Source organism: Pongo abelii, chromosome 6 (genome assembly GCF_028885655.2).
Source record: "Pongo abelii isolate AG06213 chromosome 6, NHGRI_mPonAbe1-v2.0_pri, whole genome shotgun sequence".
Taxonomy (NCBI): Eukaryota; Metazoa; Chordata; class Mammalia; order Primates; family Hominidae; genus Pongo; species Pongo abelii.
The window spans coordinates 10,504,388-10,528,769 of NC_071991.2; the positions used below are offsets into that span (position 1 = coordinate 10,504,388).

The 24,382-nt window shown below is 57.8% G+C and overlaps 3 protein-coding genes across 11 annotated transcripts; 1 reads left to right on the forward strand and 2 right to left on the reverse strand.

Moving 5' to 3' along the window:
* Positions 1-337: 337 nt before the first annotated feature.
* Positions 338-13,903, forward strand: SRRT (serrate, RNA effector molecule). 5 transcript variants are annotated; one of them, XM_024249351.2, is made up of 20 exons: positions 338-619; positions 864-1,003; positions 6,495-6,623; positions 6,872-7,018; positions 7,276-7,464; positions 9,298-9,467; positions 9,596-9,780; positions 9,968-10,066; positions 10,151-10,268; positions 10,437-10,594; positions 10,927-10,988; positions 11,089-11,167; positions 11,475-11,663; positions 12,025-12,198; positions 12,277-12,430; positions 12,550-12,743; positions 12,939-13,095; positions 13,290-13,379; positions 13,493-13,619; positions 13,713-13,903. In XM_024249351.2, the coding sequence occupies exons 2-20, from the start codon at positions 882-884 to the stop codon at positions 13,786-13,788; spliced, it is 2,619 nt and encodes an 872-aa protein (XP_024105119.1). In that variant the 5' UTR covers positions 338-619; positions 864-881; the 3' UTR covers positions 13,789-13,903.
* Positions 13,797-14,968, reverse strand: UFSP1 (UFM1 specific peptidase 1 (inactive)). The gene has a single exon (XM_009242651.4). It carries the CDS (start codon positions 14,504-14,506, stop codon positions 14,078-14,080), a length of 429 nt encoding a protein of 142 aa, XP_009240926.3. The 5' UTR covers positions 14,507-14,968; the 3' UTR covers positions 13,797-14,077.
* A 56-nt stretch (positions 14,969-15,024) lies between these two features.
* On the reverse strand, positions 15,025-21,986 carry ACHE (acetylcholinesterase (Yt blood group)). Of its 5 annotated transcripts, none has more exons than XM_024250424.2 (5): positions 21,028-21,114; positions 18,390-19,477; positions 17,559-18,043; positions 16,389-16,558; positions 15,025-16,308 (listed from the first exon to the last, which is right to left on the reverse strand). In XM_024250424.2, exons 2-5 carry the CDS (start codon positions 19,452-19,454, stop codon positions 16,178-16,180), a joined length of 1,851 nt encoding a protein of 616 aa, XP_024106192.2. In that variant the 5' UTR covers positions 19,455-19,477; positions 21,028-21,114; the 3' UTR covers positions 15,025-16,177. The 5 variants fall into 5 exon arrangements, with proteins under 5 accessions (XP_024106192.2, XP_054416294.1, XP_024106194.2 ...); XM_054560319.2 differs by lacking the exon at positions 21,028-21,114 and adding an exon at positions 21,783-21,986 and having other exon boundaries at positions 15,030-15,550; XM_024250426.2 differs by having other exon boundaries at positions 15,032-15,550; positions 18,390-19,474.
* Positions 21,987-24,382: the final 2,396 nt, after the last annotated feature.

Here is a 24,382-nt window from a genome sequence, read left to right on the forward strand (position 1 = left end):
ATACGATGCTTTAAAATGGTTGCTTCCATCTTCCATCCCCTAAACGCCCGCGCTTCCCAAGCCCACGCTCTGCCCGAGGAGGGGACGAAATCACCCCCGGTGAGGTCAGGAGGCCCGTGGGGGGAACACGGCTGGATGAGAACTGGCTTACAACCCCGACACATCCGGGGTCGCGGGATCCTCGACTTCGGCTCTCCCTTCGCGCCCAGAGAGCTCGTTCGCCCCCTGAGGCCGCGCTTGGCCCAGCCGAGGTCCCGTAGTTCCTAACGCTCGAGCCGTTATCGTCTCGAAAAACCGCGCGAGACTTGCGAGATCCCCGCCCCTTTCCCATCACGCCCTGCTCTCCCCGCCCTTCGCGCTCGGTTTGTTAGTTCCAGTTCCGGCCGTGAGGGTGGAGCTTTGTGCCTCGGAGGCGTGGGTGACGCAGGCGCAGCGCGGGTCGCGCGCGCTACCGCCCATCCTCGGTTGTCCCACTTTTGTTCGCTTGTCTTCGGCCTTCTACGCAAGAGCTCCGTTTCCGTCTCGCCCTCCTCGAAGTCCTCGTCGCGCGCCCGCGACCCAGGTCGCCCTGAAATCCAGCCCGTCCGAGCGCGAGTCCAACGGCCGCGGCCGCTCCAAGGTGGGGGAGGGGAGGAGCCTTGGGTGCCCCCCTGGGGCGGGAGAGGAACCGGGGTCCACGGGGGCAGGCGCGGAGAACCTCGGGGCGAGCGGAGGCGTTTGAGCCGCGTCCTCAGGCCCAGGATGGTGGGGGCCGCGGAGGGCTGGCCTTGGCGGGAGGGAAGCTGGCGAGCTGCCCGCGAGGGACGGTGCCTTCCTCCGCTCGTCCTTTTGCACCTCTCCGACCGCCCCTCCCCGGTCCCCAGGCCCCCTCAGACCGTGCCATGGGTGACAGTGATGACGAGTACGATCGAAGGCGCAGGGACAAGTTCAGAAGAGAGCGCAGCGACTACGACCGTTCCCGCGAGAGAGATGAAAGACGTCGAGGGGACGATTGGAATGACAGGTGAACCGTTTTTAACTTCATCTTGTCCCCGTTTCATGCCGTTTCACTCCACCCGCGTCGCTTTTCTTTTTCCCCCTTGTAATTTTTATGAGGGCGAACCCTATGAAATGGCTTATTGGACCGTTTGCTGTGGTTTAGCCTATTTGCTGTTGGCCAAATAACTAGCTGTGGCTTGGTTTTTGAAATTCTCTGCAGATCAGAGCTATAGAGCTAAGAGTTTGAGTATGAAGAAGCACTGTTTATACACGCACGAAAAGCGTGCTTTGTTATTGAGATGGGGTCTTGTTCTGCTGCTCTGGCTGGAGTGCATTGATGCAGTCATAGCAGCCTTCACCTCCCGGGCTCAACCGATCCTCCTGCCTCAGCCTCCTGAGAAGTTGGGACTACAGGGGGAGGCCATCACGCCCGGCTAACTTTTAAAAATTATTATTATTATTATTATTTCGGGACAGAGTCTTACTCTGTCGCCCAGGCTGGAGTGCAATGGTGCAATCTTGTCTCACTGCAACCTCCGCCTCTGGGGTTCAAGTAATTCTCCTGCCTCAGCCTCCTGAGTAGCTGAGATTACAGGCACCCGCCACCACGCCCGTCTAATGTTTGTATTTTTAGTAGAGACGGGGTTTCACCATGTTGGCCAGGCTGGTTTGGAACTCTCGACTTCAGGTGATCAACCCAGCTCGACCTCCCAAAGTGCTGGGATTACAGGCATGAGCCAGTGCCTGGTCTAAAATTATTTTTTGTAGAGACAGAGTCTTGCTCTGTTGTCCAGGTTGTAAATTATATTTTAGGAAGATTGCTTCAGAAAAATAATAATATAAAGATGATCTGACTGGAAAGGTTGTCAGATTATTTCCGTGACAATATATGATTAGGTTTCTTGTCACTGTTTTGCCTAAAATCTCAGAGTTCGTGGGGCAGTGCTGATTGGATTAATTGATTATAAGATGTGGTTATTGACCTTAGGGTGTTACGATGTGCGCTTGGCATGGGGGATCAGAATGGCCGTGGATGTATTCTGTAAATGAGTATATATAGTGGAAGTTATAAAGAGGGTAAGCATTGAGGGAACAGATCTCTAAAGGAGGGGAGCGGTGCTGGAGGTCGTGTGTCAGGGACCCACTGGAAGGTGACACTTAGCTAGACTTGGAAAGATGAGTGGGAATTCCCCAGACACGAGTGACATGAACAGCTTGGAGCTGTGGACATAACATGTGCTTTTAGCATATTCTAGTTTGGTTAGAGTCCTGTTTCTCAGGATGTCCACAGACCATAGGGGGTCTCCGAGGCTAAAATTAGTTTTTGTGGTAATGTTTACATATTATTGCCATTTCCACTGATGGTGCCATAGCAGTGATGGGTAAAACTGCTGATGCTTTACCAAACATCAAGGCAGTGCCAGCAAAGAGTTAAAAAAAAAAAAAAAAAAAGCCGACTGGGCGCAGTGGCTCACACCTGTAATCCCAGCACTTTGGGAGGCCGAGACGGGCAGATCACAAGATCAAGAGATTGAGACCATCCTGGCCAACATTGTGAAACCCCGTCTCTACTAAAAATACAAGTTAGCCAGGCATGCTGGTGCGCGCCTGTAGTCCCAGCTACTCGGGAGGCTGAGACAGGAGAATTGCTTGAACCCAGGAGGCAGAGGTTGTAGTGAGCTGAGATCACACCCCTGCACTCCGGCCTAGCGACAGAGCAAGACTCGTCTTACAAAAAAAAAAAAAAAAAAAAAAAAAAAAAAAAAAAAAAGTCAGTTCCATCAGTCGTTCTTGATGAAAGAGTAAAACATTTAAATTTGATTAAATTGGACTCTTGACTGTATGTCTTTTTTTTTTTTTTTTTTTTTTTGGACACAGAATCTTGCTCTGTCACCCAGGCTGGAGCGCAGTGGGACGATCTCAGCTCACTGCAACCTCCACCTCCCGGGTTCAAGTGATTCTCCTGCCTCAGCCTCCCGAGTTGCTGGGATTACAGGTGTGTGCCACTCTGCCTGGCTAATTTTTGTATTTTTAGTAGAGATGGGGTTTCACCATGTTGGCCAGGCTGGTCTTGAACTCCTGACCTCAAGTATACACCCGCTTCGACCTCTCAAAGTGCTGGGATTACAGGCCTGCGTTAGTTGTCTTGAGCAAGAGTACGCATGTGATTGAGCTGAACTAACAGCTTTTTTCCATGGGATGTTATTTTTACTTGAATGAATGACAAACAGTGATTGTTCATACTTGGGTATTTGGCAGACATCTTGAAAATGAACTGAGAACCTGTTACTTCAGTGTAAGCTGTTGGTATTTGTTGCCAGTGATGAAGTAGAACTTTCCAGTGAAAATTAAAATTTTGGGCCGGCGCAGTGGCTCATGCCTGTAATCCCAACACTTTGGGAGGTGAAGGTGGGTGGATTGCTTGAGCCCAGGAATTTGAGACCAACCTGGGCAACGTGGTGAAACCTGTCTGTACAAAAAAATACAAAAATTAGCTGGGGGTGGTGGCACATGCCTGTAGTCCCAGCTACTCAGGAGGCTGAGGCGGGAGGATGGCTTGAGCCTGGGAGGTCGAGGTGGGAGTGAGCCTTGATGGCACCACTGCACTCCAACCTGGGCAACAGAGAGATACCCTGTCAAAAAAAAAAAAAAAAAAAGGAAATTAAAATTTTGGAAAACTTCTACTAATGTGAGCTTGACAGCTTCCCGTTAAGTAAAGACTTTCTTGGTGAGATAGGCAGTGATGCTGATGAATACATTTTGATATTGGGTGAGACATAATCAAGGCCCATTGAAAGGGAAAGATAGAACAGTGGATTTTAATGTAGCAGAGAAAGCAATATTCACTGATGCTATTTCAGATTGAAGGTTCTAACTAGCCTGTGAGAAGCTACTTCCTCCTTGGTCAAGGTAGCATAAAGAAAAGAAAAAAAAGAACCTACCTCTTGTTGAATTTTGGGTAGTATCCAAAATGAATATCTAGTTAATCTGAAAAGGCTTTTCCAACTCCTTATCAGTGTGAGGCCTGATTTTCTGTTTTTTTTTTGAGACGGGGTCTTACTCTGTTGCCCAGGTTGGAGTGCAGTGGCACGATCATGGTCACAGACCACTGCAGCCTTGACTTCCCCAGGCTTAGGTGATCCTCTCACCTCAGCCTCCTGATTAGCTGGGACTACAGGTGTATGCCATCACACCCAGCTAATTTTCTTTCTTTCTTTCTTTTTATTTTTGAGATGGAGTCTCACTCTGCCCAGGCTGGAGTATAGTGGCATGATCTGGGCTCACTGTAACCTCCACCTCCCGGGTTCAAACAATTCTCCCACCTCAGCCTCCTGAGTAGTTGGGATTACAGGTGCCTGCCACCATGCCCGGCTAATTTTTGTGTATTTAGCAGAGACACGGTTTTGCCATGTTGGCCAGGCTGGTCTCAAACTTCTGACCTCAAGTGATCTGCCTGCCTTGGCCTCCCAAAGTGCTAGGATTACAGGCATGAGCTACCACTTCCAGCCAGCCAGCTAAGTTTTGTATTTTTAGTAGAAAGGTGGTTTCACCGTGTTGCTCCAGCCTGGTCTTGAACTCCTGGGTTCAAGCAGTCCACCTGCTTTGGCCTCCCAAAGTGCTAGCATTCATTACAGATGTGAGCCACCATGCCCGGCCTGCCTCATTTTTCAAGCAGAACAAAGTATCTCAACAGATTCAGTGTAGAAGCTATGCTCTACAAAGCCAGAACTTGGAGAGATTGGTGACAATGTAAAAACAATGCCACTTTTTCTCACCAAAATTTTTCTGGAAAACGATTTTTCATAAAAACATGTAATCTGTTTCATCTTACTGTGTAATTTAAAAATGAAGGTTTTAGAACATTTTGTTTTAATTTTGAATATAGTAAGTATTGATAGATGTAACCCACGTAAGCAGAAACTCTTTGGTGTCCTCAGTCATTTTTAAGAGTATTAAGGGGCCGAGGCAGGAGAGTTGCTTGAGCCCAGGAGGCGGAGGCTGTAGTGAGCCGAGACGGAGAGTGATTGTGCTGTTGCACTCCAGCCTGAGCGACAGAGTGAGACTGTCTCCAAAAAAAAAAAGAAGAAGATGCGGATGGGGGAGGCTGGTGATTGGTTGGGAGGTTGGTGGCTGGTCGAGAGGCTGAAGTGACAGCCAGGAACCCAAGTTAAAACAACAGTGTTGCTTACTGGCATTGAAGTAATGGTGTGATGTGATGAGACTTGTGTTTCAGGAAGGTCCGCCTGCCAGTGGGGAGACAAGCGAGAGACCAGAAGCAGGCGGGCAGCCAGGGCTGCAGGAGCCACACTGGCCGAGGACAAGGACTAGGACAGGGTGTGTGGGGATGGCAGAGAGTGGGACAGCTTTGATAGGCTTTGAGGCAGAGGATTAGCAGTAGCAGTAATTAGCGGTGAGGGTAGTGAATGACAGCTGGGGAGAGATGCTGTTCCATTGATACAGCAGAGTGGGGAGCGGGGGGAGGAAAAGACATTTGGGCCCATGGTGGTGGGATAAGTAGGCTTGATTCTTTTTTCTTTTTTTTTTGGGGGGGGGGGGACGGAGTCTTGCTCTGTCGCCCAGGCTGGAGTGCAGTGGCGCGACCTCGGCTCACTGCAAGCTCCGCCACCTGGGTTCACGCCATTCTCCTGCCTCAGCCTCCCAAGTAGCTGGGACTACAGGTGCCTGCCACCATGCCCGGCTAATTTTTTTTGTATTTTTAGTAGAGACGGGGTTTCACCATGTTAGCCAGGATGGTCTCAATCTCCTGACCTCGTGATCCGCCCACCTTGGCCTCCCAAAGTGCTGGGATTACAGGCATGAGCCACCGCACCCAGCCAAATAGGCCTGATTCTGACAGGTTGAATTTGAGGGGGTTGATGGTTGATGGACTTCTAGTAGGGGATGATTTTTAAAAAGTTCTTTGTTTTATTTTTAGAGACAGGGTCTCCCTCTGTCACCCGTGCTGAGTGCACTGGTGCAGTCGAAGCTTGCTGCAGCCCCGACCTCCTGCCCATAAGTGGGCCTGTAGCAGGGGTGATTCATGTGGGTCTGGAGCTCAGGCGGAAGGCCTGGCTGGGAGAAGAGTTGGAGAACCATCAGTTCTTGGGTGTTGGCTGAACTCATGGAATTAGACAAGAATCTTTGTTTTGTTTTGTTTTGAGACAGGGTCTCTGTTGCCAAGGCTGGAGTGCAGTGGCTTGCCCTGACTAGAGAAAAATCTTTTTCTGTTAGGAGTGAAGTTTTATAATTGTAGGCTTTTTAGTCTGGTGTCTCAGGGTGTAAGAAGGGCCTGTTTAGGAGTGTGGCTGTGGCATATCCAGCTGTATCTTTAATTATTGTTACTTTTTAAAAAATAAAAATTTTTTTACAGGGATGGGGGTCTTACTATTGCCCAGGTTGGTCTCGAACTCCTGGCCTCAAGTGTTCCTCTGCCTCAGCCTCTCAAAAGTGCTTGGATTACAGGCATGAGCCACCGTGCCTGGCCTTTAATCTTTGTTACTTGTTCTTACCGCCAGAGAGTGGGACCGTGGCCGTGAGCGCCGTAGTCGGGGTGAATATCGGGACTATGACCGGAATCGGCGAGAGCGCTTCTCGCCACCTCGCCATGAACTCAGCCCACCACAGAAGCGCATGAGGAGAGACTGGTGAGATGGAGCGGTTTCCCTCTCCTCCCCTTCGCCTCAGTTCCACCTGGGCCTCCCCTTTCTCACCTCACCTGTGCCTAAATCTTTGTCATTTCCTTTTCTCAACTTCCCATCACCCATCGTTTCTTTGTCCCTTGAAACTCTTGTCTGGGAGACCATGCTGTGTGTACCCCCGTCTGTCCATCCTCCTTCATGCTCTGGGGAGGTGACTCCCTTCTCTGCTTTACTTTTGTGTCCCCCACCTTCAGGGATGAGCACAGCTCTGACCCATACCACAGTGGCTATGAGATGCCCTATGCTGGGGGGGGTGGGGGCCCAACTTATGGCCCCCCTCAGCCCTGGGGCCACCCCGACGTCCACATCATGCAGCACCATGTCCTGCCTATCCAGGCCAGGTAAGGGCGCGGGGCTTCTCGGGAGAAGGGGGTTGGTAGGCCTGGGGGATGGATGGGGTTGCTGAAGGCCATGGCTGAAGCCAGGGAGTGGGTCAGGCACACAGAGGCATGTCCCTGGGGTGGGGATGGTAGGTAGCTGTTGGGGTTTGGGGTGATGTCCATGGTGGGCAAAGTAAAGGGGCACCTAGCTACTTTGGCCCCTGTAGCCTCCCACCGTTCCCCAACAACCAAGCCTTCTTGACCGGGGTCCCCTCCAGGCTGGGCAGCATCGCAGAGATTGACCTGGGTGTGCCGCCGCCTGTGATGAAGACCTTCAAGGAGTTTCTCCTCTCCCTGGATGACTCGGTGGATGAGACGGAGGCCGTCAAGCGCTATAATGACTACAAGCTGGATTTCCGGAGGCAGCAGATGCAGGATTTCTTCCTGGCGCACAAAGATGAGGAGTGGTGAGTGCCCCTGCTTCCCTGGACCTCTGCCCTGGCATGTCCCCCTGGCCCCGCTGGTGGAGCCACAGCCCTGTCCTCTTCCCAGTTTCCCGTGTCCAGAACTTTCTGGGGGCGGGGGTTGGGAAGTATGACAGCATTGGCTGATGGGGTCTCCCCCTCACTTCAGCGACTGCCACGGCCCCCGCCCCGCCCTATCTCCTGTCCTGCTGTCCTCAGAGAGTGGGACACCTCCAGGCAGCAGGCCAGAGCCACTTGGCCCCTTGGGGCAGCAGACAGACTGCTTCCCACTTGTTGGTGTTGGGTCATTGTCATCCCTGATCACCAGGACCCTGTGTGGCTGAGGTGTCCTCCTAAAGCGACGAGTGAATCCAGACAAGAAAAGCAAAGATCTCAGGGTCGTTTGACAGAAAAAGAATTTTAATTTTTTTTTCCTTTTGTGGATGTTTTAATTTTAATCAACCATCTTTTCCCCCCTTCCTGCTCCTCCTCCTCCTCATCCTCTTTCTGCTCCTCCTCCTTGAAAAGAGCCAGAACTGGGAACTACACCCGCTCATCGACGGAGCTCGGAGCAAACCCACCTCCACCCCCACCATACCCAGCCCATACATGAGCCCCTGGGCTGAGCTGCGCGGCCCCGGCCAGGCAGACAGGCAGGGCACTGCTGTGCACAATGCAGCGGTTTAGCTGAATGTGATTGCTCAGGCAGCTAGCCAGTCAGGCCCCACTGCGGAGTCCCGCGGGGCAGGGCATCTCGGCCGGGCGCCCAGCCAGGAGCCAGCCGGTGGCCCACCAGCCAGCATGGGCCCTGGGCGCCGCTAGTTAAATCTTGAGCTCTGTTTGACCAAGCGGCCAAGGTAAAGATCCTGGAGGTGATGCCTGCGGCTTTCCTTTCCTCTTCTGCCCCACTCGTGGTTCTGTTCTGTCTTCGCTGTCCCCTCTCTCGAATTGCTCTGTGTCTTTGTCCTAATCTCTCATGCACCTTCATTCTTCTCTGTTCCTGTTCTTGCTCCCTGCCTAACACCACCTTCCTCCCTGTTGGTTTTTTCAGTTTCTCTCTCTGATCTTTAGTTTTTCCCTTTGTTTTCGGTTTCTGGGACTTTCTCACACTCTCCCCTTTCCTCCCTTTCCCCTTTTCCTCATACTCCTCATTTCTTCTGTTTTCCCTCTGAGGTCCTATTTGAAATGTTTTATTTTTCTTCTCCCTAACCTTCCAGCCCTCTCCTCTCTCTCCCCCTGTGGGCAGGACCTGAGGCTCTAAAGGGCACTCCAGTGTCTCCCTTCGGTCTTTCCTGTCCCTTCACCGTCTTGCTTATCTTCCCACGGGTGGAGAAAGGTGCCCTGCCTTTGGGCTTTTGCTATCTGGCCCTCTGTCTTCCACCTCGGGGTGGAGGGAGTTGGCGGGAGCAGTTTTTGAATGACTGCAGTTTGGGGTTGGTGAGGAGAGGGAGGTTCTTCAGGGCCTGCTATTTCCTGAGCCTTCCTCTCTGAAGCTTTGGGAAATGACACTTTTTTACTACGTTAGTGTTTCCCAGAGACTTAAAGTGGTAAATCTGCCTCTCCAACCCTGGCGTCCCCCTGTAGTCATTGGTCCTCCCGAATCCAGAGCTCTTAGTTCCTGGTTCTCCCCCCAAATCTTCTCAGAACACAACTTCTGGTTCCTTTTGGGGTGTTGGGTGGTTCTAGCGCACCCCTATCCCCTAATCTCTCTATTTTGATGACCTTTTGTGGTTGTGAGAGGAAGGGGGATATGCCCTGTCTTTCCTGGGCCCCTTCCCACATCCTGGCCTTTGCTTCCAGTAACTTTTGTCTTTCCCTCCCCTGCTTCATTCCCAGGTTTCGGTCTAAGTACCACCCAGATGAGGTGGGGAAGCGTCGGCAGGAGGCCCGGGGGGCCCTGCAAAACCGACTGAGGGTCTTCCTGTCCCTCATGGAGACTGGCTGGTTTGATAACCTTCTCCTGGACATAGACAAAGCTGATGCCATTGTCAAGATGCTGGATGCAGGTGTGCGGATTTGGAGGGGTGGCAGGCATCCGGACCCTATGGGGGTGGGGGTGTCTGGGGACCAGGTAGAAGCCGGTTGACAGGAGCCAGGGCCCTGGGGTTGTGACCTCTGTTCCCTTTGTTGGTAGCCGTGATTAAGATGGAAGGAGGCACGGAGAATGATCTCCGCATCCTGGAGCAGGAGGAGGAGGAGGAGCAGGCAGGAAAGCCTGGGGAGCCAGGCAAGAAAGAAGAAGGACGGGCTGGAGCAGGACTGGGGGACGGGGAGCGCAAAACCAACGACAAGGACGAGAAGAAGGAAGACAGCAAGCAGGTCCGAGCCCTGGGTCTCCTAGTGCTGCCCCCGGCAGCCTGGGGGAGGGGGGTGGGCAGGGGTCCATAGGAGCTAGAAGTCGGGGGCTGGGGAAAATGAACCTGTGGCCTCAGTTGTGGGGGTGGGGGCCCTCTGATAAAGGTGGGAGGGGAGGTTTGACATCCCCAGTGGTTATTTCTTACCATAGGCTGAGAATGACAGTTCTAATGATGACAAAACAAAGAAGTCGGAGGGTGACGGGGACAAGGAAGAGAAGAAAGAAGACTCTGAGAAGGAAGCCAAAAAGGTGAGGTGTCTGTGGCCTGGGGTCAGAGTGTTGGGGCTGGGGTCCTGGCACGCTGACTTGTCCCCCCTGCTGTGGCTCGCGCAGAGTAGCAAGAAGCGGAACCGGAAGCACAGCGGGGACGACAGCTTTGACGAGGGCAGCATGTCGGAGTCCGAGTCGGAGTCAGAGAGCGGCCAGGCTGAGGAGGAGAAGGAGGAGGCTGGTAGGGTTTCTCTTCTGCTTTAAAGTGCATTCTCCTAATGCGGGTGGGGAGGTGAGAGGTTGGTGACATTGATGGGAGGGAGGGTGGCTTTTAGGGGAAAGCTGCTCTATCCTCCCCACCAAAATCCGTAATAAAAACGCACTCCTTCCTACCCCCCTTCCTGCCTAGAAGAAGCGCTCAAGGAGAAGGAGAAGCCCAAGGAAGAAGAATGGGAGAAGCCCAAGGACGCCGCGGGGCTGGAGTGCAAGCCGCGGCCGCTGCATAAGACCTGCTCCCTCTTCATGCGCAACATCGCGCCCAACATCTCCCGGGCCGAGATCATCTCCGTGAGTGGGGACCCGTGGAGTCAGGGCAGGGCCGATGGAGAAGTGGAGGGCAGAGGGAAGGCAGTGGGGCCCTGCCTGTGACAGATGCCCCCGTTTCACCTGCTAGGGAGGCCCCTTCCCCAGGGCCCATGGCCTCCGAGGACTAGTCCTGATAGCGCCATTGGCTTTCAGGTGCTGGTGTTCTGAAGCCGTTCAGTGGTTTTTCCCTGCCCAAGGATGGGAAGAGTGACAAGGCAGTTAGTCCCTAGGGTTCTGAGGGCAGTGGGGGATTGGAGGAAGAGGCGAATGAATCCTTGAGTCACTACATGGGGCTGGTTTTCTGCTTCTTGCAGCTTTGTAAAAGGTACCCAGGCTTTATGCGGGTGGCGCTTTCAGAGCCCCAGCCGGAGAGGAGGTGAGTAACTCAGTGCGTTGGAGGGAAAAGTGCAGGGGAATGTTAATGGCCAACACCAACTCCCTCGCTTGACTGCGCTAACATTTTCTTTCTTGTGTAGGTTTTTCCGTCGTGGCTGGGTGACCTTCGACCGCAGTGTTAACATTAAAGAGATCTGTTGGAACCTGCAGAACATCCGTGTGAGTGCTGGGGGTGGGACTGTGGGGAAGAGGAAGGGAGACTCTCTGTGCCACACGGGACCTCTGCGTGACTTTGTTCATTTGATAGTCTGGTTGTTCTGCACACTCTTTGACCGTTTTGTCTGCCTACATTGTCTCTGGGCAAGGCTCTAGGGCATTAGCATGGACGGGACCTATGTGGTCCCCGTCCCCAGGGAGCTTGCAGTCTGATCAATCGCTGGTGCTCAAGAGGGGAGGGTCTTAGAGCTGCTGCTTCTCTGGCAAGTGGGGTAAGTGGGGTGAGCTGCTGCTGATGTCTGCCCTCCAGCTCCGGGAGTGTGAGCTGAGCCCTGGTGTGAACAGGGACCTCACCCGGCGCGTTCGCAACATCAACGGCATCACCCAGCACAAGCAGATTGTGCGCAACGACATCAAGCTGGCGGCCAAGCTGATCCACACGCTGGACGACAGGACCCAGCTTTGGGCCTCAGAACCAGGGACGCCTCCCCTGCCAACGGTCAGTGACTCCCCAAAGGACTTTGTCAGAAGCAACCGGTAGTGCCTCTGCTGTGGGCACCTCTGACCTCACCTATCTGTAGCCTTGACCCCTTGGCACCCACTTGCCTGCTCACTCATTTGCCCCTTCGTGTGTGGGTAGCACCTCCTCCAGCTTCCAGCAGAACGGGGGGGATGCTAGTGATCATTTGTGGCTGGGGTGGAATAAAAGCTAAAATAAAGACAAATCTCAAGGGGGCAAAAGGTGCCATTTATGTCTGGTGAACTCCTGTCCCCTCGCTGCTCTTTCACTTGTGGAAGGTCTCAGGTTACCTCCCCTGAAGGTCTTTCTCTGCCTTACTTGTTTCTCTTCCTCCCATCAGAGCCTGCCCTCGCAAAACCCGATCTTGAAGAATATCACCGACTACCTGATCGAGGAAGTGAGCGCCGAGGAGGAGGAGCTGCTGGGGAGCAGCGGGGGCGCTCCTCCTGAGGAGCCTCCTAAGGAAGGGAACCCGGCAGAGATCAATGTGGAGCGGGATGAGAAGTTGATCAAGGTGCCAGTGGCAGCGCGGGGTACGTGGGGGCTCGGGCGGTGAGGGCAGGAGCTGAACGCTCGCATTCACTTCCCTTAGGTCTTGGACAAGCTCCTTCTTTACCTGCGCATCGTGCATTCCTTGGATTATTACAACACCTGTGAGTACCCCAACGAGGATGAGATGCCCAATCGCTGTGGGATCATCCACGTTCGGGGGCCCATGCCACCCAACCGCATCAGTCACGGGGAAGGTGAGCTCCAGGTTCCCCTTTGTCCCCGGCTGCCCCTGGCCTTGGTCCTCCAGCCCCTTGCCACCATCCTTCCTTCCGACTCCCTTGCCAACCTTCCTTCCTCTGTTCCCAAACCACAGTGCTGGAGTGGCAGAAGACGTTTGAGGAGAAGCTCACGCCGTTGCTGAGTGTGCGGGAGTCACTCTCAGAGGAAGAGGCCCAGAAGATGGGGCGCAAAGACCCAGAGCAGGAAGTGGAGAAGTTCGTCACCTCCAACACGCAGGAACTGGGCAAGGATAAGTGGCTGTGTCCTCTCAGTGGCAAGAAATTCAAGGTCTGGGATGTTGGAGAATGGCCGTGCTACAGTGGCGGGAGGTGGGGTTGAGACAGGAAGCCCCCTGGGCAGGGGTGGGGAACTGCTGACTGCACTGGCAGTCCGGACCTGGGAGCTGGGAATCCTTCCAGGTCGGGCCTGCGAGCGAGGCAACCATTACGTGGCTGTCCTGACCCCTCTCCTCTCTCCACCCAGGGTCCTGAGTTTGTGCGCAAACATATCTTCAACAAGCATGCAGAGAAAATTGAGGAAGTGAAAAAGGAGGTCGCGTTTTTTAACAACTTCCTCACTGATGCTAAGCGCCCAGCTCTGCCTGAGATCAAGCCAGCCCAGCCACCTGGCCCTGCCCAGAGTAAGATACGATCCATGAAGGTCACATGTCCCCTGTCCCTTGACTACCCAGGGACTCCCGTTTCTCTTTAACATGTCACCCCCAGAAGTTTCTGTCCCATCCTGAGACCATAGCCCTAGAAGTCAATTGTACCTGTATCCCCCTCCCCGCCCCCGCAGTAATTCATGTCCCTGTCCGTGTTGTACTCCCCCCAGGTTTGACCCCGGGACTCCCCTACCCACACCAGACGCCCCAGGGCCTGATGCCCTACGGTCAGCCCCGGCCCCCGATCTTGGGCTATGGAGGTAAGTACAGGAGGGAGATGAAGGGGCTTGGTGAGTGTGTGGCTTTGGGAGAAGAAAACAGAGGATGGAGTTGAGGACATAGTTTTGCAACTCAACACTGATCTCTGTCATAGCTGGTGCTGTCCGCCCTGCAGTCCCCACAGGAGGCCCTCCATACCCCCACGCCCCGTATGGTGCTGGTCGAGGGAACTACGATGCCTTCCGAGGCCAGGGAGGTTATCCTGGGAAACCTCGAAACAGGTAAGGAGGAGGGCAGACTCCCAAGCTTTGTTGCCGCCTGCAAACTCCCTTTTCGGAGCCCTCAGCTCTCATCCTTTACCTCGAACCTCACAGGATGGTTCGTGGAGACCCAAGGGCCATTGTGGAATATCGGGACCTGGATGCCCCAGACGACGTTGATTTCTTTTGAGCCGTCCCCTGTTCCTCACTCCTGTGTCATCCATATTTGTACTACCTTGTCCCATCAAGCTCTGAGAATTTTTTGTACTATCAGCCTTACTGCCAATAAAAGCACTTCCACAGGGCTCCTGACTCTCGTGTGTTACATACCTCCCCCATCCTTCCAGAGTAACTCCTGAGGTGTTGCTCAGCCCTGCCACTTTTATTATGTCAAAAGTGCCGGGCTCTGCAGGGACACCAGTGGGAGGTACATAGGTGCATGTCTGGGACCCGAGAATCTCAGTTCTGTAACTGCGCCCTCAGTCCAAGGTGTGCTGCTGCTGTTGGGAGCTAAGGCTGGTCAAGCACAGGTTGTAGAAGGAGTTGGGGTCAAAGGCTGCACTCACCTCTTGCCAGCCCACCCACCCAGCAGCCTGTAGTTCACTGGGGCTTTTTGGAGTGCCCCAGTAGTGAGGATCCAATACCAGGACATAGGCTTCCGTGCCTGACCCGACGCAGACTCCCAGCAAGGCCTTGGACCTGGCATCTGCGTCCCCTCCAACCATGACTGGGCCTCCGCCCCCTGCGAAGTGGGAGTAAAGCCTCTCCAGCTCCCCGTGCAGCCCCGCTCCCCGGGGTATGTGGCAGAGGCGTCCCTGGGGCCCTCCGAAGTGAGCGAGGCAGAGGCTGGCCTCCACGCAGCCGATCCAGTCCCGGGAGCCCCGGAAGCCGGGGGGCTTGTCGCCCATGTCCTCCAGGGCCGCCTGCACAGCGGCCAATCCAGGTACGCCCGCGGGCTGGCCCTCCGGCCACGAGCACAGCGTCTGCAGAGTGCGGTAGCCGCAGCCCCAGCCGCGGTCGTCCAGGCCGTCGCAGCCGTAGTGGTAGTAGAGGTAGTGGCCCGAGAGCAGCGCCAGGCGGACAGGGCCGCGGTTCGGCGGGGACAGGCCCACGTGGACGTCCCTCAGCGGCTCCAGGGCGGTGGGCGGGAGCGGAGATCCAAGGCCAGGCACAGCGTCCTCCTAGCGGCGCGGAGCGACCTCAGGCTCCAACACTCCCTTTCGGCTCCGGGTCTTGGCCAGCTGCCGCAGGACCGGCGCGCAGGCTGGGGACGCGCTCCCCGGGCCTCGTTGATCACCGCAGGCCGCAAGCGGCAGCCACCGAGCGGCACCGACCGAGGGGATCCCACAATGCTCCGCCGCGCCGCGCCCCGCCCCGCCCCGCCCCGCCCCGCCCCTCCGCCCCGCCCCTCCGCCGTGCCTGCCTGCGGGCCTGTGGGCCTCATTGCGCAGGCGCCCCGGCGGGGCAGGGCCGGGGGTTGGCCTTTGCCTTGCGCCCGCCTCGGAGCTCGCCTGTTTCTCACCCTCCAGCCCCGCTCCTGCATAGACTCCGCCCCCGTGATTCCGGCGTTCTGCCCCTGCCCCTGGCTCCCTAGTCGCGCACACTCCCGTGGCTGTAACAGTTTATTGGTAGCCCAGAGGGGCGAAGGCACCGCGGGGGAGGGAGCTCAGCCTGAGACATGCAGAGGACCGGGAGCCCCGGGGGACGTCGGGGGTGGGGTGGGGATGGGCAGGGTCTGGGGCTTGTCTGTGTTATAGCCCAGCTCTGAAATAAATAGTATATACAGCTAGGGGGCCGGGCGGAGCGGGGGACGTGGGGGTCCCGCCGGGGTCACAGGTCTGAGCAGCGATCCTGCTTGCTGTAGTGGTCGAACTGGTTCTTCCAGTGCACCATGTAGGAGCTCCAGCGGTGGAACTCGGCCTTCCACTGGCGCTCCGCCTCGTCGAGCGTGTCTGCGGCCAGGGCGCCCGGCGAGGCGGGAGGGGAGGACGGCACGAAGAAGGTCGGGGATCGGACATTTGGGCAGGTTGAAGGGGGGCATGAGTGCAGGGAGGACGCACGGAGAAATGCAGGCGACCACGTGGGACGGTGGCAAGAGGATCAGGAGAATGTGCGAAAGACGAGAGGGAGGATGAGGGCAGAGGCGGGGCCAGAGAAGGACAGCAGGAAGGAGAGAGGAGGAGAAAAGAATGACCGGAAGACGGGGGGACAGAGGGGACAGGAGGGGGAGGTTGGGGGAAAAAGAAGAGACAGAAATGGTTGACCGTTATAGCCCCAATGGGGGGTGTTACCCAGCCCGGGGCCTCCCTCTTCCCCCCAATGTCAGGCTCAGGTTCCAAAAGATAATTTTATAAAAGAATACTGGCTTTTCCATTTCCATTCAAACAACAAAGGCGTGGGGATCCCTGAGAAGGGTGGGAGGCACGGCCCCCTCCTCCTGCCCTGTCCAGTGTGAATCTCTTGGTTTGAGGAGGGAGGGGGCACTGGGTCTGAGATCCCTGAGTGGGGCCCTTCCCCATGGTCCGACCACTCATTAGAGGAGGGGCCCCTGTGGCCGTAGGGGAAGAGGCAGGCCGTGGTCACAGCCGCAAGAGGTGGGAGAGAAGGAGGAGGAGAAGCTGGTGGAGGAGGAGGAGGGGTAGGGGGAGGCCGGGCCTCGGAGCAGCCTCCCCATGGGTGAAGCCTGGGCAGGTGCTGGGAGCCTCCGAGGCTAGGGGGAGAAGAGAGGGGTTACACCTGGCCGGCTCCCACTCCCGTCCTCCCAGCCGCTGCCCGCTGGCCCCTGCGTACCGGTGGCGCTGAGCAATTTGGGGAGGAAGCGGTTCCAGAAGGCGCAGGCCTGGGCGCGCAGCCCCCGCCGCACCTCCAGCGGCCGCAGGTCCAGACTCACGTACTGCTGAGCCCCCGTCGTGTACGGGGGCCATTGCGGGGCCTTGGGGTCTCGGGGCTCATTGGGATCCCTGCGGAAGGAAGGGAAGGCTCAGTCCAGACGGGCAGTGGGAGGAGGTGGCCCCCAACTCCACGGGACCCCGGACTCTTCAGCTCTGCGGAGAGCCCCAGAGAGCCCGTGCCCTCCCTCCCTCCACCTTCTCCAAAGTGCCGGGTCATCGGGGTCTTGCCTTCCTCGTGCGCTCCCTGTCTCCTTCCTTTTCCCTCAGCTTTTCTGTTCCATCTTTGTTTCTCTCAGTAAAAATATGGCTAGGATGTCTTGAGCCCTTCCTAAGTAACCAGGACGGGTCCTATGTCTACAAACATCACATTTTTTAACAACACCCATCCGATGCTAGATTTCATTGTCCTCTTCTTGATCCAGATAAACTGGTGTGTGTGTGAGAGAGAGAATGTGTCACTGCTAGTGAATCATCACTGGTTTGACTTAATCCAGCTCCAACTCCTTTGTCTTGGTCTCCCGTCTTTTTTTTTTTTTCCCAGAGATAGGGCCGCTCAGGCTGGAGTGCAGTGGTGCCATCATAACTCACTGCAGCCTCAACCTCCCAGGCTCAAGCAGTCCTCCTGCCTCACCTTCCCAAGTAGCTGGGACCACAGGCACCAGCCACCGTGCCTGGCTAAGTTTCGTACTTTTTTTTCTTTTTAAGAGTCGGGGTCTTGTTATGTTGTCCAGTCTGGTCTCAAACTCCTGGCCTCAGGGGATCCTCCCACCTTGGCCTCCCAAAGGGCTGGAATTACAGGGGTGAGCCACTGTGCCCCCCTCCATGTCTACCTCGTCTCCTCACTTTCCTTTGCCTCTGTCTCTGTCTCTGCAAGATCCCCTCTGCCTTCTCTGTCTCCTTTCTTTTTCTCTCCCCTTTTATCTCCTTTGTGAGCATGTCCTTCTCTGGCTGTTCTATCCTGCCCCTGTCCCACCCGTCCTTTCTGTCTCTGTGTGTCTGCTTCTCTTTGTGTGTCCTCCCACCCCCGACTCCTGTCCTCCCCAGCCTTCTCCCCCTCTGCACTGCTGACCCTGTGCGGGCAAAGTTGGCCCAGTATCGCATCAGTCGCTGGGCGAAGATTTTCTCCTCCGCCGTGTAGTTTCGAGAGGGGTCCAGGGGGATCCCAAAGATGAACTCGATCTCGTAGCCGTGGGGCACTCCCATCCACAGGGGCCAGGACAGTGTGGAAGCACGGTGTTCAAAGACGTAGGCGTACACCCGGGCACCCTGGGCAGCCAGTCGCCCAGCCAGCTGGGCCACGGGGCACACGACATTGTGGTCGCCCACCACATCGCTCAGGGCCTCCCTCAGGCGTGCCGGGTCCTCGGGATGCAGCCAGTCTGTGTAATGCAGGACGACAGCCTCGGCTGCCAGGTCACTTACCTGGGGGACCCCGACCCGCACCCCGGCCAGGAACTCGGCCCGGCTGATGAGAGACTCGTTGTCTTTGCTGAAGCCTGGGGCCCCGTAAACCAGAAAATACGAGCCCTCATCCTTCACCACACCCACCAGCACCTGGGGGTGAGGGAGAGGGGGGTGGGATGGAGCGACAGGCACAGACAGACAAGTAGACAGAAACAGATGGACAGACAAAGAGCCAGAGAGAGGAACAGTTACAGACCCGGAACCATGGGCAGAGAGAGGACAAGATCAGGGGAGCGACGCAGAGAAAGAGAAAATAGACCCACGGTGGCTTTCCTGTCTGCCCTGCCGACCACCCTGGGATCTGAGCCCTCAGGGAGGACTTCTGGGACTTCTGGGAATGGGCCTGGAGAAGCCCTCATGCCTGGGTCCCTGCAGGGAGGGGAGGGACTGTTGGGACCCAGAGGAGTCAGCTTCACGCCGGCTAGCCACTAGTTACCTGCAGGCCGTGGAAGTCTCCCGCGTTGATGAGGGCCTCTGGGGTGTCACTGAGGAAGTCTCCATCTACCACAGGCACGAAGGAGAACCGGAAGACGCTTTCTTGAGGCAGCACGTGCCATTCGTGGTTCACCAGGACCTGCGCTGGTCGTGTCCGAAGGCAGGCTACCAGCTCTGTGTCATTCCCACCAGTGCCGCCTGGAGGACAGCCCACAAGGTGGGCCAGCTGCGTGGCCCTGCGACGGGCTTCTCCCATGCCCACCGTGGCCCAGGGTCCATTGGGGGCACCGCTCTGCAGCACGGCCCTATGGAACAGGCCCCGGCTGGGCGGGGACAGCAGGTGCATGCCCACCGAGGCGGCTCCCGCGCTCTCCCCAAACAGCGTCACTGATGTCGGGTCACCCCCGAAGGCTGCCACGTTCTCCTGCACCCACTGCAGGGCCAGCCTCTGATCCAGGAGACCCACATTGCCCGGGGCCTCTCGGCTCCCCGGCAGGGCCAGGAAGCCAAAGGCTCCCACCCGGTAGTTCATGGACACCAGCACAGTCCTCTCGGCCTGTACCAAGAAGCGGCCATCGTACACGTCCAAGGAGGAGGCCCCACTGTAGAAGCCACCCCCATAGATCCAGACGAGGACAGGGGTGGGGGATGTAGGCCGGGGGTATGGTGTCCACACGTTGAGGTACAGGCAGTCCTCGCTTAGCTCACGGTTGGGGTTCCACATCTCGGTGCCCTCAAAACCTGGGTATAGGGTGTCCACATATTGGTAGCAGACACTCTGGAAGGTTGTAGCGTCTACCACCCCTGACCAAGGCTGCTTGGGCTCCGGTGGCAGAAAGCGACGGGGTCCCATGGGTGGCTCCGCAAAGGGGATGCCCAGGAAAGCAGAGACGGGGCCCCCAGGTGTCTTCAGGCGAATGCCCCGCAGCCGGCCCCCACGCACCGACACCAGCAGCTCTGCATCCTCCCGGCCCTCAGCCCCCACTCCTCCTCCCAGGAACCAGAGGAGGAGGAGGAGTGGGGAAGCCAGGGAAGGCGCGTGCAGCAGACACTGCGGGGGCCTCATGGCTGCAGGGCAGGCGGCGTCTGCTGGGAGAAAGAAAGGGAAAGGGTGAAGGTCGAGGAGCTAGGAGGGAGGAGATTAGGGTACAGTGGGCCCAAGGGTTATCACTCAGCTGCAGAGGAGGTGGGGCCGGTTGGCAAAGAGGAGGGGAGAGAGGGAGGGAGGGAAGGAGACAGGCAGAGACAAGGACACAGGCCAGCGGGCAGGAGGGGAAAGAGATCAGGCAGACACCCATATCCAGACAAATGCAGGGAACAGAGAGGAGCACCCTCTCTGCCCCGCAGGGGTCCACCGCCCTCACCTCTTCCGGGAACTGGGCCAGGCCCAGCTCGTGCAGTGAGGGCACCAGAGGCCTCAGTCCACCCGACAGGGGCGCGGCCTCACGGACGGGCGGCGCCGCTGGGGGAGCTTGTGGCGGCCTGAAGGCGCAGCCCCACTCTCCTGGGTCGGCCAGACCCGGGGTCCTGGGGGGCGGTGGGCTGGGCATTCAGGGTGTGGAAGCCTCAGGTCCCGGGGTCCCCCAAATCCTGCCTAGTCCACTCCCCACCCAACCCTGCCCATTCTCATCCAATGTCTGGCACCGAGCGCTGATGCCCGCGGGTTCCCATCAGCTGCGCACGCTCCCAGCCCAGCCCCAGCAAACAGGCTCGCCAGCCCGCGTCCCCCAGGACTCGAGAGCCCCCCATCCGTCTGAAGCTGCCGTGCACGCCGCCGCCGGCGGAGGGCAGTAGAGACCGAGAAAAGGTCGGCGCTCCCCGCCCCGAGCCGGGAGCCGGGAACTTGGGGTGGGGGCCCAAGGGCCTTGCAGAACTGGGGGCCGGAGGGCTTTGCAGAGCCGCCTGAAGGGCGAGCTGGGACGCCTGTGTTCCCGGGGCTCTGGAGATCCCCGGCTGCAGGGGCGGGGGCGCTATTTTGGGGGCAGCAGCTGCTACGGTTCCGGCATCTCCAGCCAAAGGATCAAAATTCCCCGGGTGGGAACTCCCCCCTCTCCCGCCGGTCACCCCTCGCCCAGCCCCCGCCGCCCTGAGCTGGGGGTGGTGGTGCTGCTGGAGATTAACTAGGAAACCCGAGTGGCGCTAATTATAACTCGGGGCTTCCGCCGAGCCTTCCCTTCCCAAAAAATAGAGATGGAGTCTCCGCGGGAGGGGGCGCCCTGGGCCTCGGAGGGGGCCTCTGAGGGGCGCTGCGCAGGGGCGCTGGGCTTGTGGCCCTGGGGATGGGGGTGCCCAGCCCGGCGCCAGGAACCTGCGCAGCTCGGGTACCGCCCCAATTAGGGGGTGTCTTCCAGTGGCCCCGGACTAGGGAGCGATCGGGGAAGGGGCGCTCGGGGGTCCCCGCGGGAATCGGAGCGCAGAGGCGGTGGCCGTCCCCGCCGGCTCGGGCTCCTGCGTGGGCGTCGGTGAGTGTGAGGCGGCCGGGGAAGAGTTCCGGACGAGTGCGGGGCAGCGGAGGGCGGCGCGGGGCAGGCCCGGGGACGCGGGAGCCGTCCCGTTAGGGGGGCCTGCACCCCTCGGGGAGCGCACGGTGCCCCGGACACGGGCCTTAAGGAGAGTCCCGGGAGGGGAGGGAGACTCACCTGAGGCGGCCGAGCCGGGCCGGGCCGGGCCGCGCCGGGAGCTGGAGGCGGCCGATGTTCCCCGGCGCAGGCTGAGCCGACTCTGACAGCCGCCGCCTCCGGCCCCCCGCACACACCCCCTCCGGGCCTCACAGCGCCCCCGCCCGCCCCCGCCCACTGTCTCCGCCCCCGCCCCTCCCCGCTCCCCCGGGCGGCCACCTCCCCTCTCTCTCCCTCCCTTGGAGCCGAGACCCGGAGACCCCGGGGCCCAGACGCACTCCAGTGCCAGACGCCGACCGACGACAGACGCGCAGTGACAGACGCGACCCAAAGACCTGCAGCGGCGGAATAGACACCCACGTGACAGACAGACGGACAGAAGCCCGTGGAGATAGACACGCGCAGACGGACGACCTCATGCAGTGACAGGCACAGACAAACGCAGGGACCGACTTTCACAGACGGACGGACACACTTGGACACCCTGTCGGTCTCGCTCGAGGCTGGTGAAGTTAGCGCAAGGCCAAGGGGCCATGCATCCCCGGCCACGACACAGACGGGTGGCATGGGAGGAGAGGCATTTGGGAGTGTGGCCGAGGACGGTCCCCTTAGGGGTCCAGGTGGCACTGGTGCAGAAAAGGTGACGTGGGACACTCCTGGGGATGAAAGGACACCTGTGGGAATGGAGATGTAAAATGGGATCGCTAGTGGAAATGAGGTGGGGGGGGCATTGGAGACAGGAGACCCCCGGGGGAGGAAGGGGTGACTCGGAACACCTGAGAAGGCAGGCCAGCGTGGTAGCACGCGCAAGGCTGCGGGGCGAGGCCGCACTCCGCGGCGGCAGTGGAAACTTCTGGAACCCCCGCGGGTGGGTCTGTGCTGGTTCCCTGACGGGTGACCTCGGACTTTCGTCACCAGGGTCCGGTCGGGGCATGACATCACCAGGCCTAGCATTCATTGGCCGCGCGGCTGGCAGGTGGGAGCGGCCTGGCCCGGGCGCCCCCAGCCTGCTCCGAGGGGCCTGACCCGCGCAGATTGCCCCCCGCCCCGCCCTCCAGGAGGTCACCCGTGTGGACAGGACTGCTGCAGCGGGGTCCCCACGCCCGAGGTGCAGGCGGCAATACCACGCGGCGCCTGCTTCCTGGAGGCGGCCGGCTCGGGAGCCCCCGGGCCCCCGCGTGGGAAAGCGGCCGGCGCAGGCCAGCGTCGGGGCGTGCGTGCGCGCGCGCGGCGGTGCGGGGCGCGGCGTGGGGTGGGCGCGTGCGCACACGCTTGCTCTGGCCGCCGCGCGCCCCGCAGCGCCCCGCAGCGCCCCGCAGAGCCCCGGGCACGCGGGTGTCGCCGCCAGGGACCGAGGGCACCGGGTCTCGGGGCCTCGCAGGGGTTGAATCCGGAGTCTTGCCGGTCCCTGGGCCGCGCAGTTCCCGGCTTTCCAAGCTGGGCGCGCCCCACGCCCGCTCGCCCCACGGGAACCGGGTCCCGCAGGCACGGGCTCCTCTCGCTCCTCTCGCTGGAGACGGCCGCCAGGTGGCGCAAAAAGCAGCCACTCGGGCCTCGGAGACTGGGCTGGGTTGGGGGTGTTGGGGAGGTGAACCCCTCGCCATCTGTGCCCACTGTCTCCAGCTCTCCCCGCCCCAATCTCAGGCAACCCCAAATCCCCTGCCTGGACACCGAAGCTCCTTGTATCCGGCCTTCAGCGTTCTGGCCGCACTAGTTGAAGGCTCCCCACTGTCCAGACCATGTGCGCTAGTTGAGATCCCTGAAGAGCAGGTGTAAGGGCTGTGCATGGGGAAGGGGACAGGAGGATGGACGGTGGGTGTTGCTGCGGGGGGGAATGGAGCTGAGGCAGGTTTCTAAGCGTGGTAATTATGAATTATTAAAATAATGGGGCCGCGTGTGGCCCCTAGTGCAGTGCCTGTAATCCCAGCACTCTGGCAGGCCGAGGCAGGAGGATCGCTTCAGTCCGGGAGTTGGAGACCAGCCTGGGCAACATAGCGAGACTCCCTTCTCCGCAAAAAAGTAAAATGATGGAAACAAACTATGAACGAGTGCGCTGAGGCCTGCCCCAGTCCTGAGGCTTTAGGGATTTTTGGCCCTGCTAGTGATGAAGGCTTGCCCCGTCACCCTCCAGACGAGCTGTGCCACGCAGGTGTCACCTAACCTCTGTCGTCACGACAGAGGCCTGTACAATGAAGATAGGGAGGGCAGGGACAGTGTATCACCGGGGTTATCATTTCCTGGAACTATCCCTCTTTTCACCTTGAGCTCTCAGCAACCGTTGTCAGCACAGGCACCTAACCTGTCAAGCCAGGAGGCGTTTCCCTACATAGTCTAGCATAGTAAACTCCCCACCCTCCACAGCTGTTACTGCAGGGATGTCCTTGATTTTTCCCATTTCTTCTCTCACTATTTCTGTTTATCCAGGAATGAGACTTGCTTCTACTACCAGTTCTGCCAATTCAGAGAATTCCCCTACCCCTCTTTTATCTCTGTCTCCCACCTTGGAAGGAAGCGCCATTTTTTTTTTAGACAGCGTCTCGCTGTGTCGCCCAGGCTAGAGTGTAGAGATGACGCCATCTCAGCTCGCTGCAACCTCTGCCTCCTGGGCTCAAGGATTCTCCTGTCCCATCCTCCTGAATAGCTGGGACTAGAGGTGCCTGCGACCACACCCAGCTAATTTTTGTATATTTAGCAGAGGTGGGGTTTCACCATGTTGGCCAGGCTGGTCTCGAACTCCTGACCTCAGGTGATCCTTCTGCCTCAGCCTCCCAAAGTGTTGGGATTACACGCATGAGCCGCCATGCCTGGCAGGGAACCCCACTTCTGTTACAGACCTTGATCCACATCTTCTAACACAAAAGATTCTTATTTCCTCTATTTATTGGTTAATATTCAGTTCAGCTGTATGAGACCAAAAACCAAATAATGGCTTTAACAAGATATAATAGAGGCCGGGTGCGGTGGCTCATGCCTTTTGTAATCCCAGTACTTTGGGAGGCCGAGGCAGGCAGATCACCTGAGGTTGGGAGTTCAAGACCAGCCTGACCAACATGGAGAAATCCCGTCTCTACTAAAAATACAAAAAAATTAGCTGGGCATGGTGGCCCATGCTTGTAATCCCAGCTACTCAGGAGGCTGAGGCAGGAGAATCGCTTGAACCCAGGAGGCGGAGGTTGCAGTGAGCGGAAATCAAGCCTTTGTACTCCAGCCTGGGCAACAAGAGCGAAACTCCATCTCAAATAATAATAATAATAATAATAATAATAATAATAATAATAATAATAGAAATGTATTTCTTGGGCCAGGTGCAGTGACTGTCATCCCAGAACTTTGGGAGGACAAGGAGAGAGGATCACTTGAGGCCAGGAGTATGAGG

Excerpts from the sequence above, each read along its gene's own strand:
- UFSP1 (XM_009242651.4), bottom strand. The coding sequence starts at position 14,506 with ATGGGCGACAAGCCCCCCGGCTTCCGGGGCTCCCGGGACTGGATCGGC.
- ACHE (XM_054560319.2), bottom strand. The coding sequence starts at position 21,960 with ATGCTAGGCCTGGTGATGTCATGCCCCGACCGGACCCTGGTGACGAAA. Across the intron at positions 19,478-21,782 it reads ACGCTGGCCTGCCTTCTCAG|CAGACGCCGCCTGCCCTGCA; the intron begins GTGTTCCGAGTC and ends TCTTTCTCCCAG. Across the intron at positions 18,044-18,389 it reads GAGACTTCCACGGCCTGCAG|GTGCTGGTGGGTGTGGTGAA; the intron begins GTAACTAGTGGC and ends CCTCACCCCCAG.
- SRRT (XM_024249347.2), top strand. Across the intron at positions 6,624-6,871 it reads AAGCGCATGAGGAGAGACTG|GGATGAGCACAGCTCTGACC; the intron begins GTGAGATGGAGC and ends CCCCACCTTCAG. Across the intron at positions 13,380-13,492 it reads CCCGATCTTGGGCTATGGAG|CTGGTGCTGTCCGCCCTGCA; the intron begins GTAAGTACAGGA and ends TCTCTGTCATAG.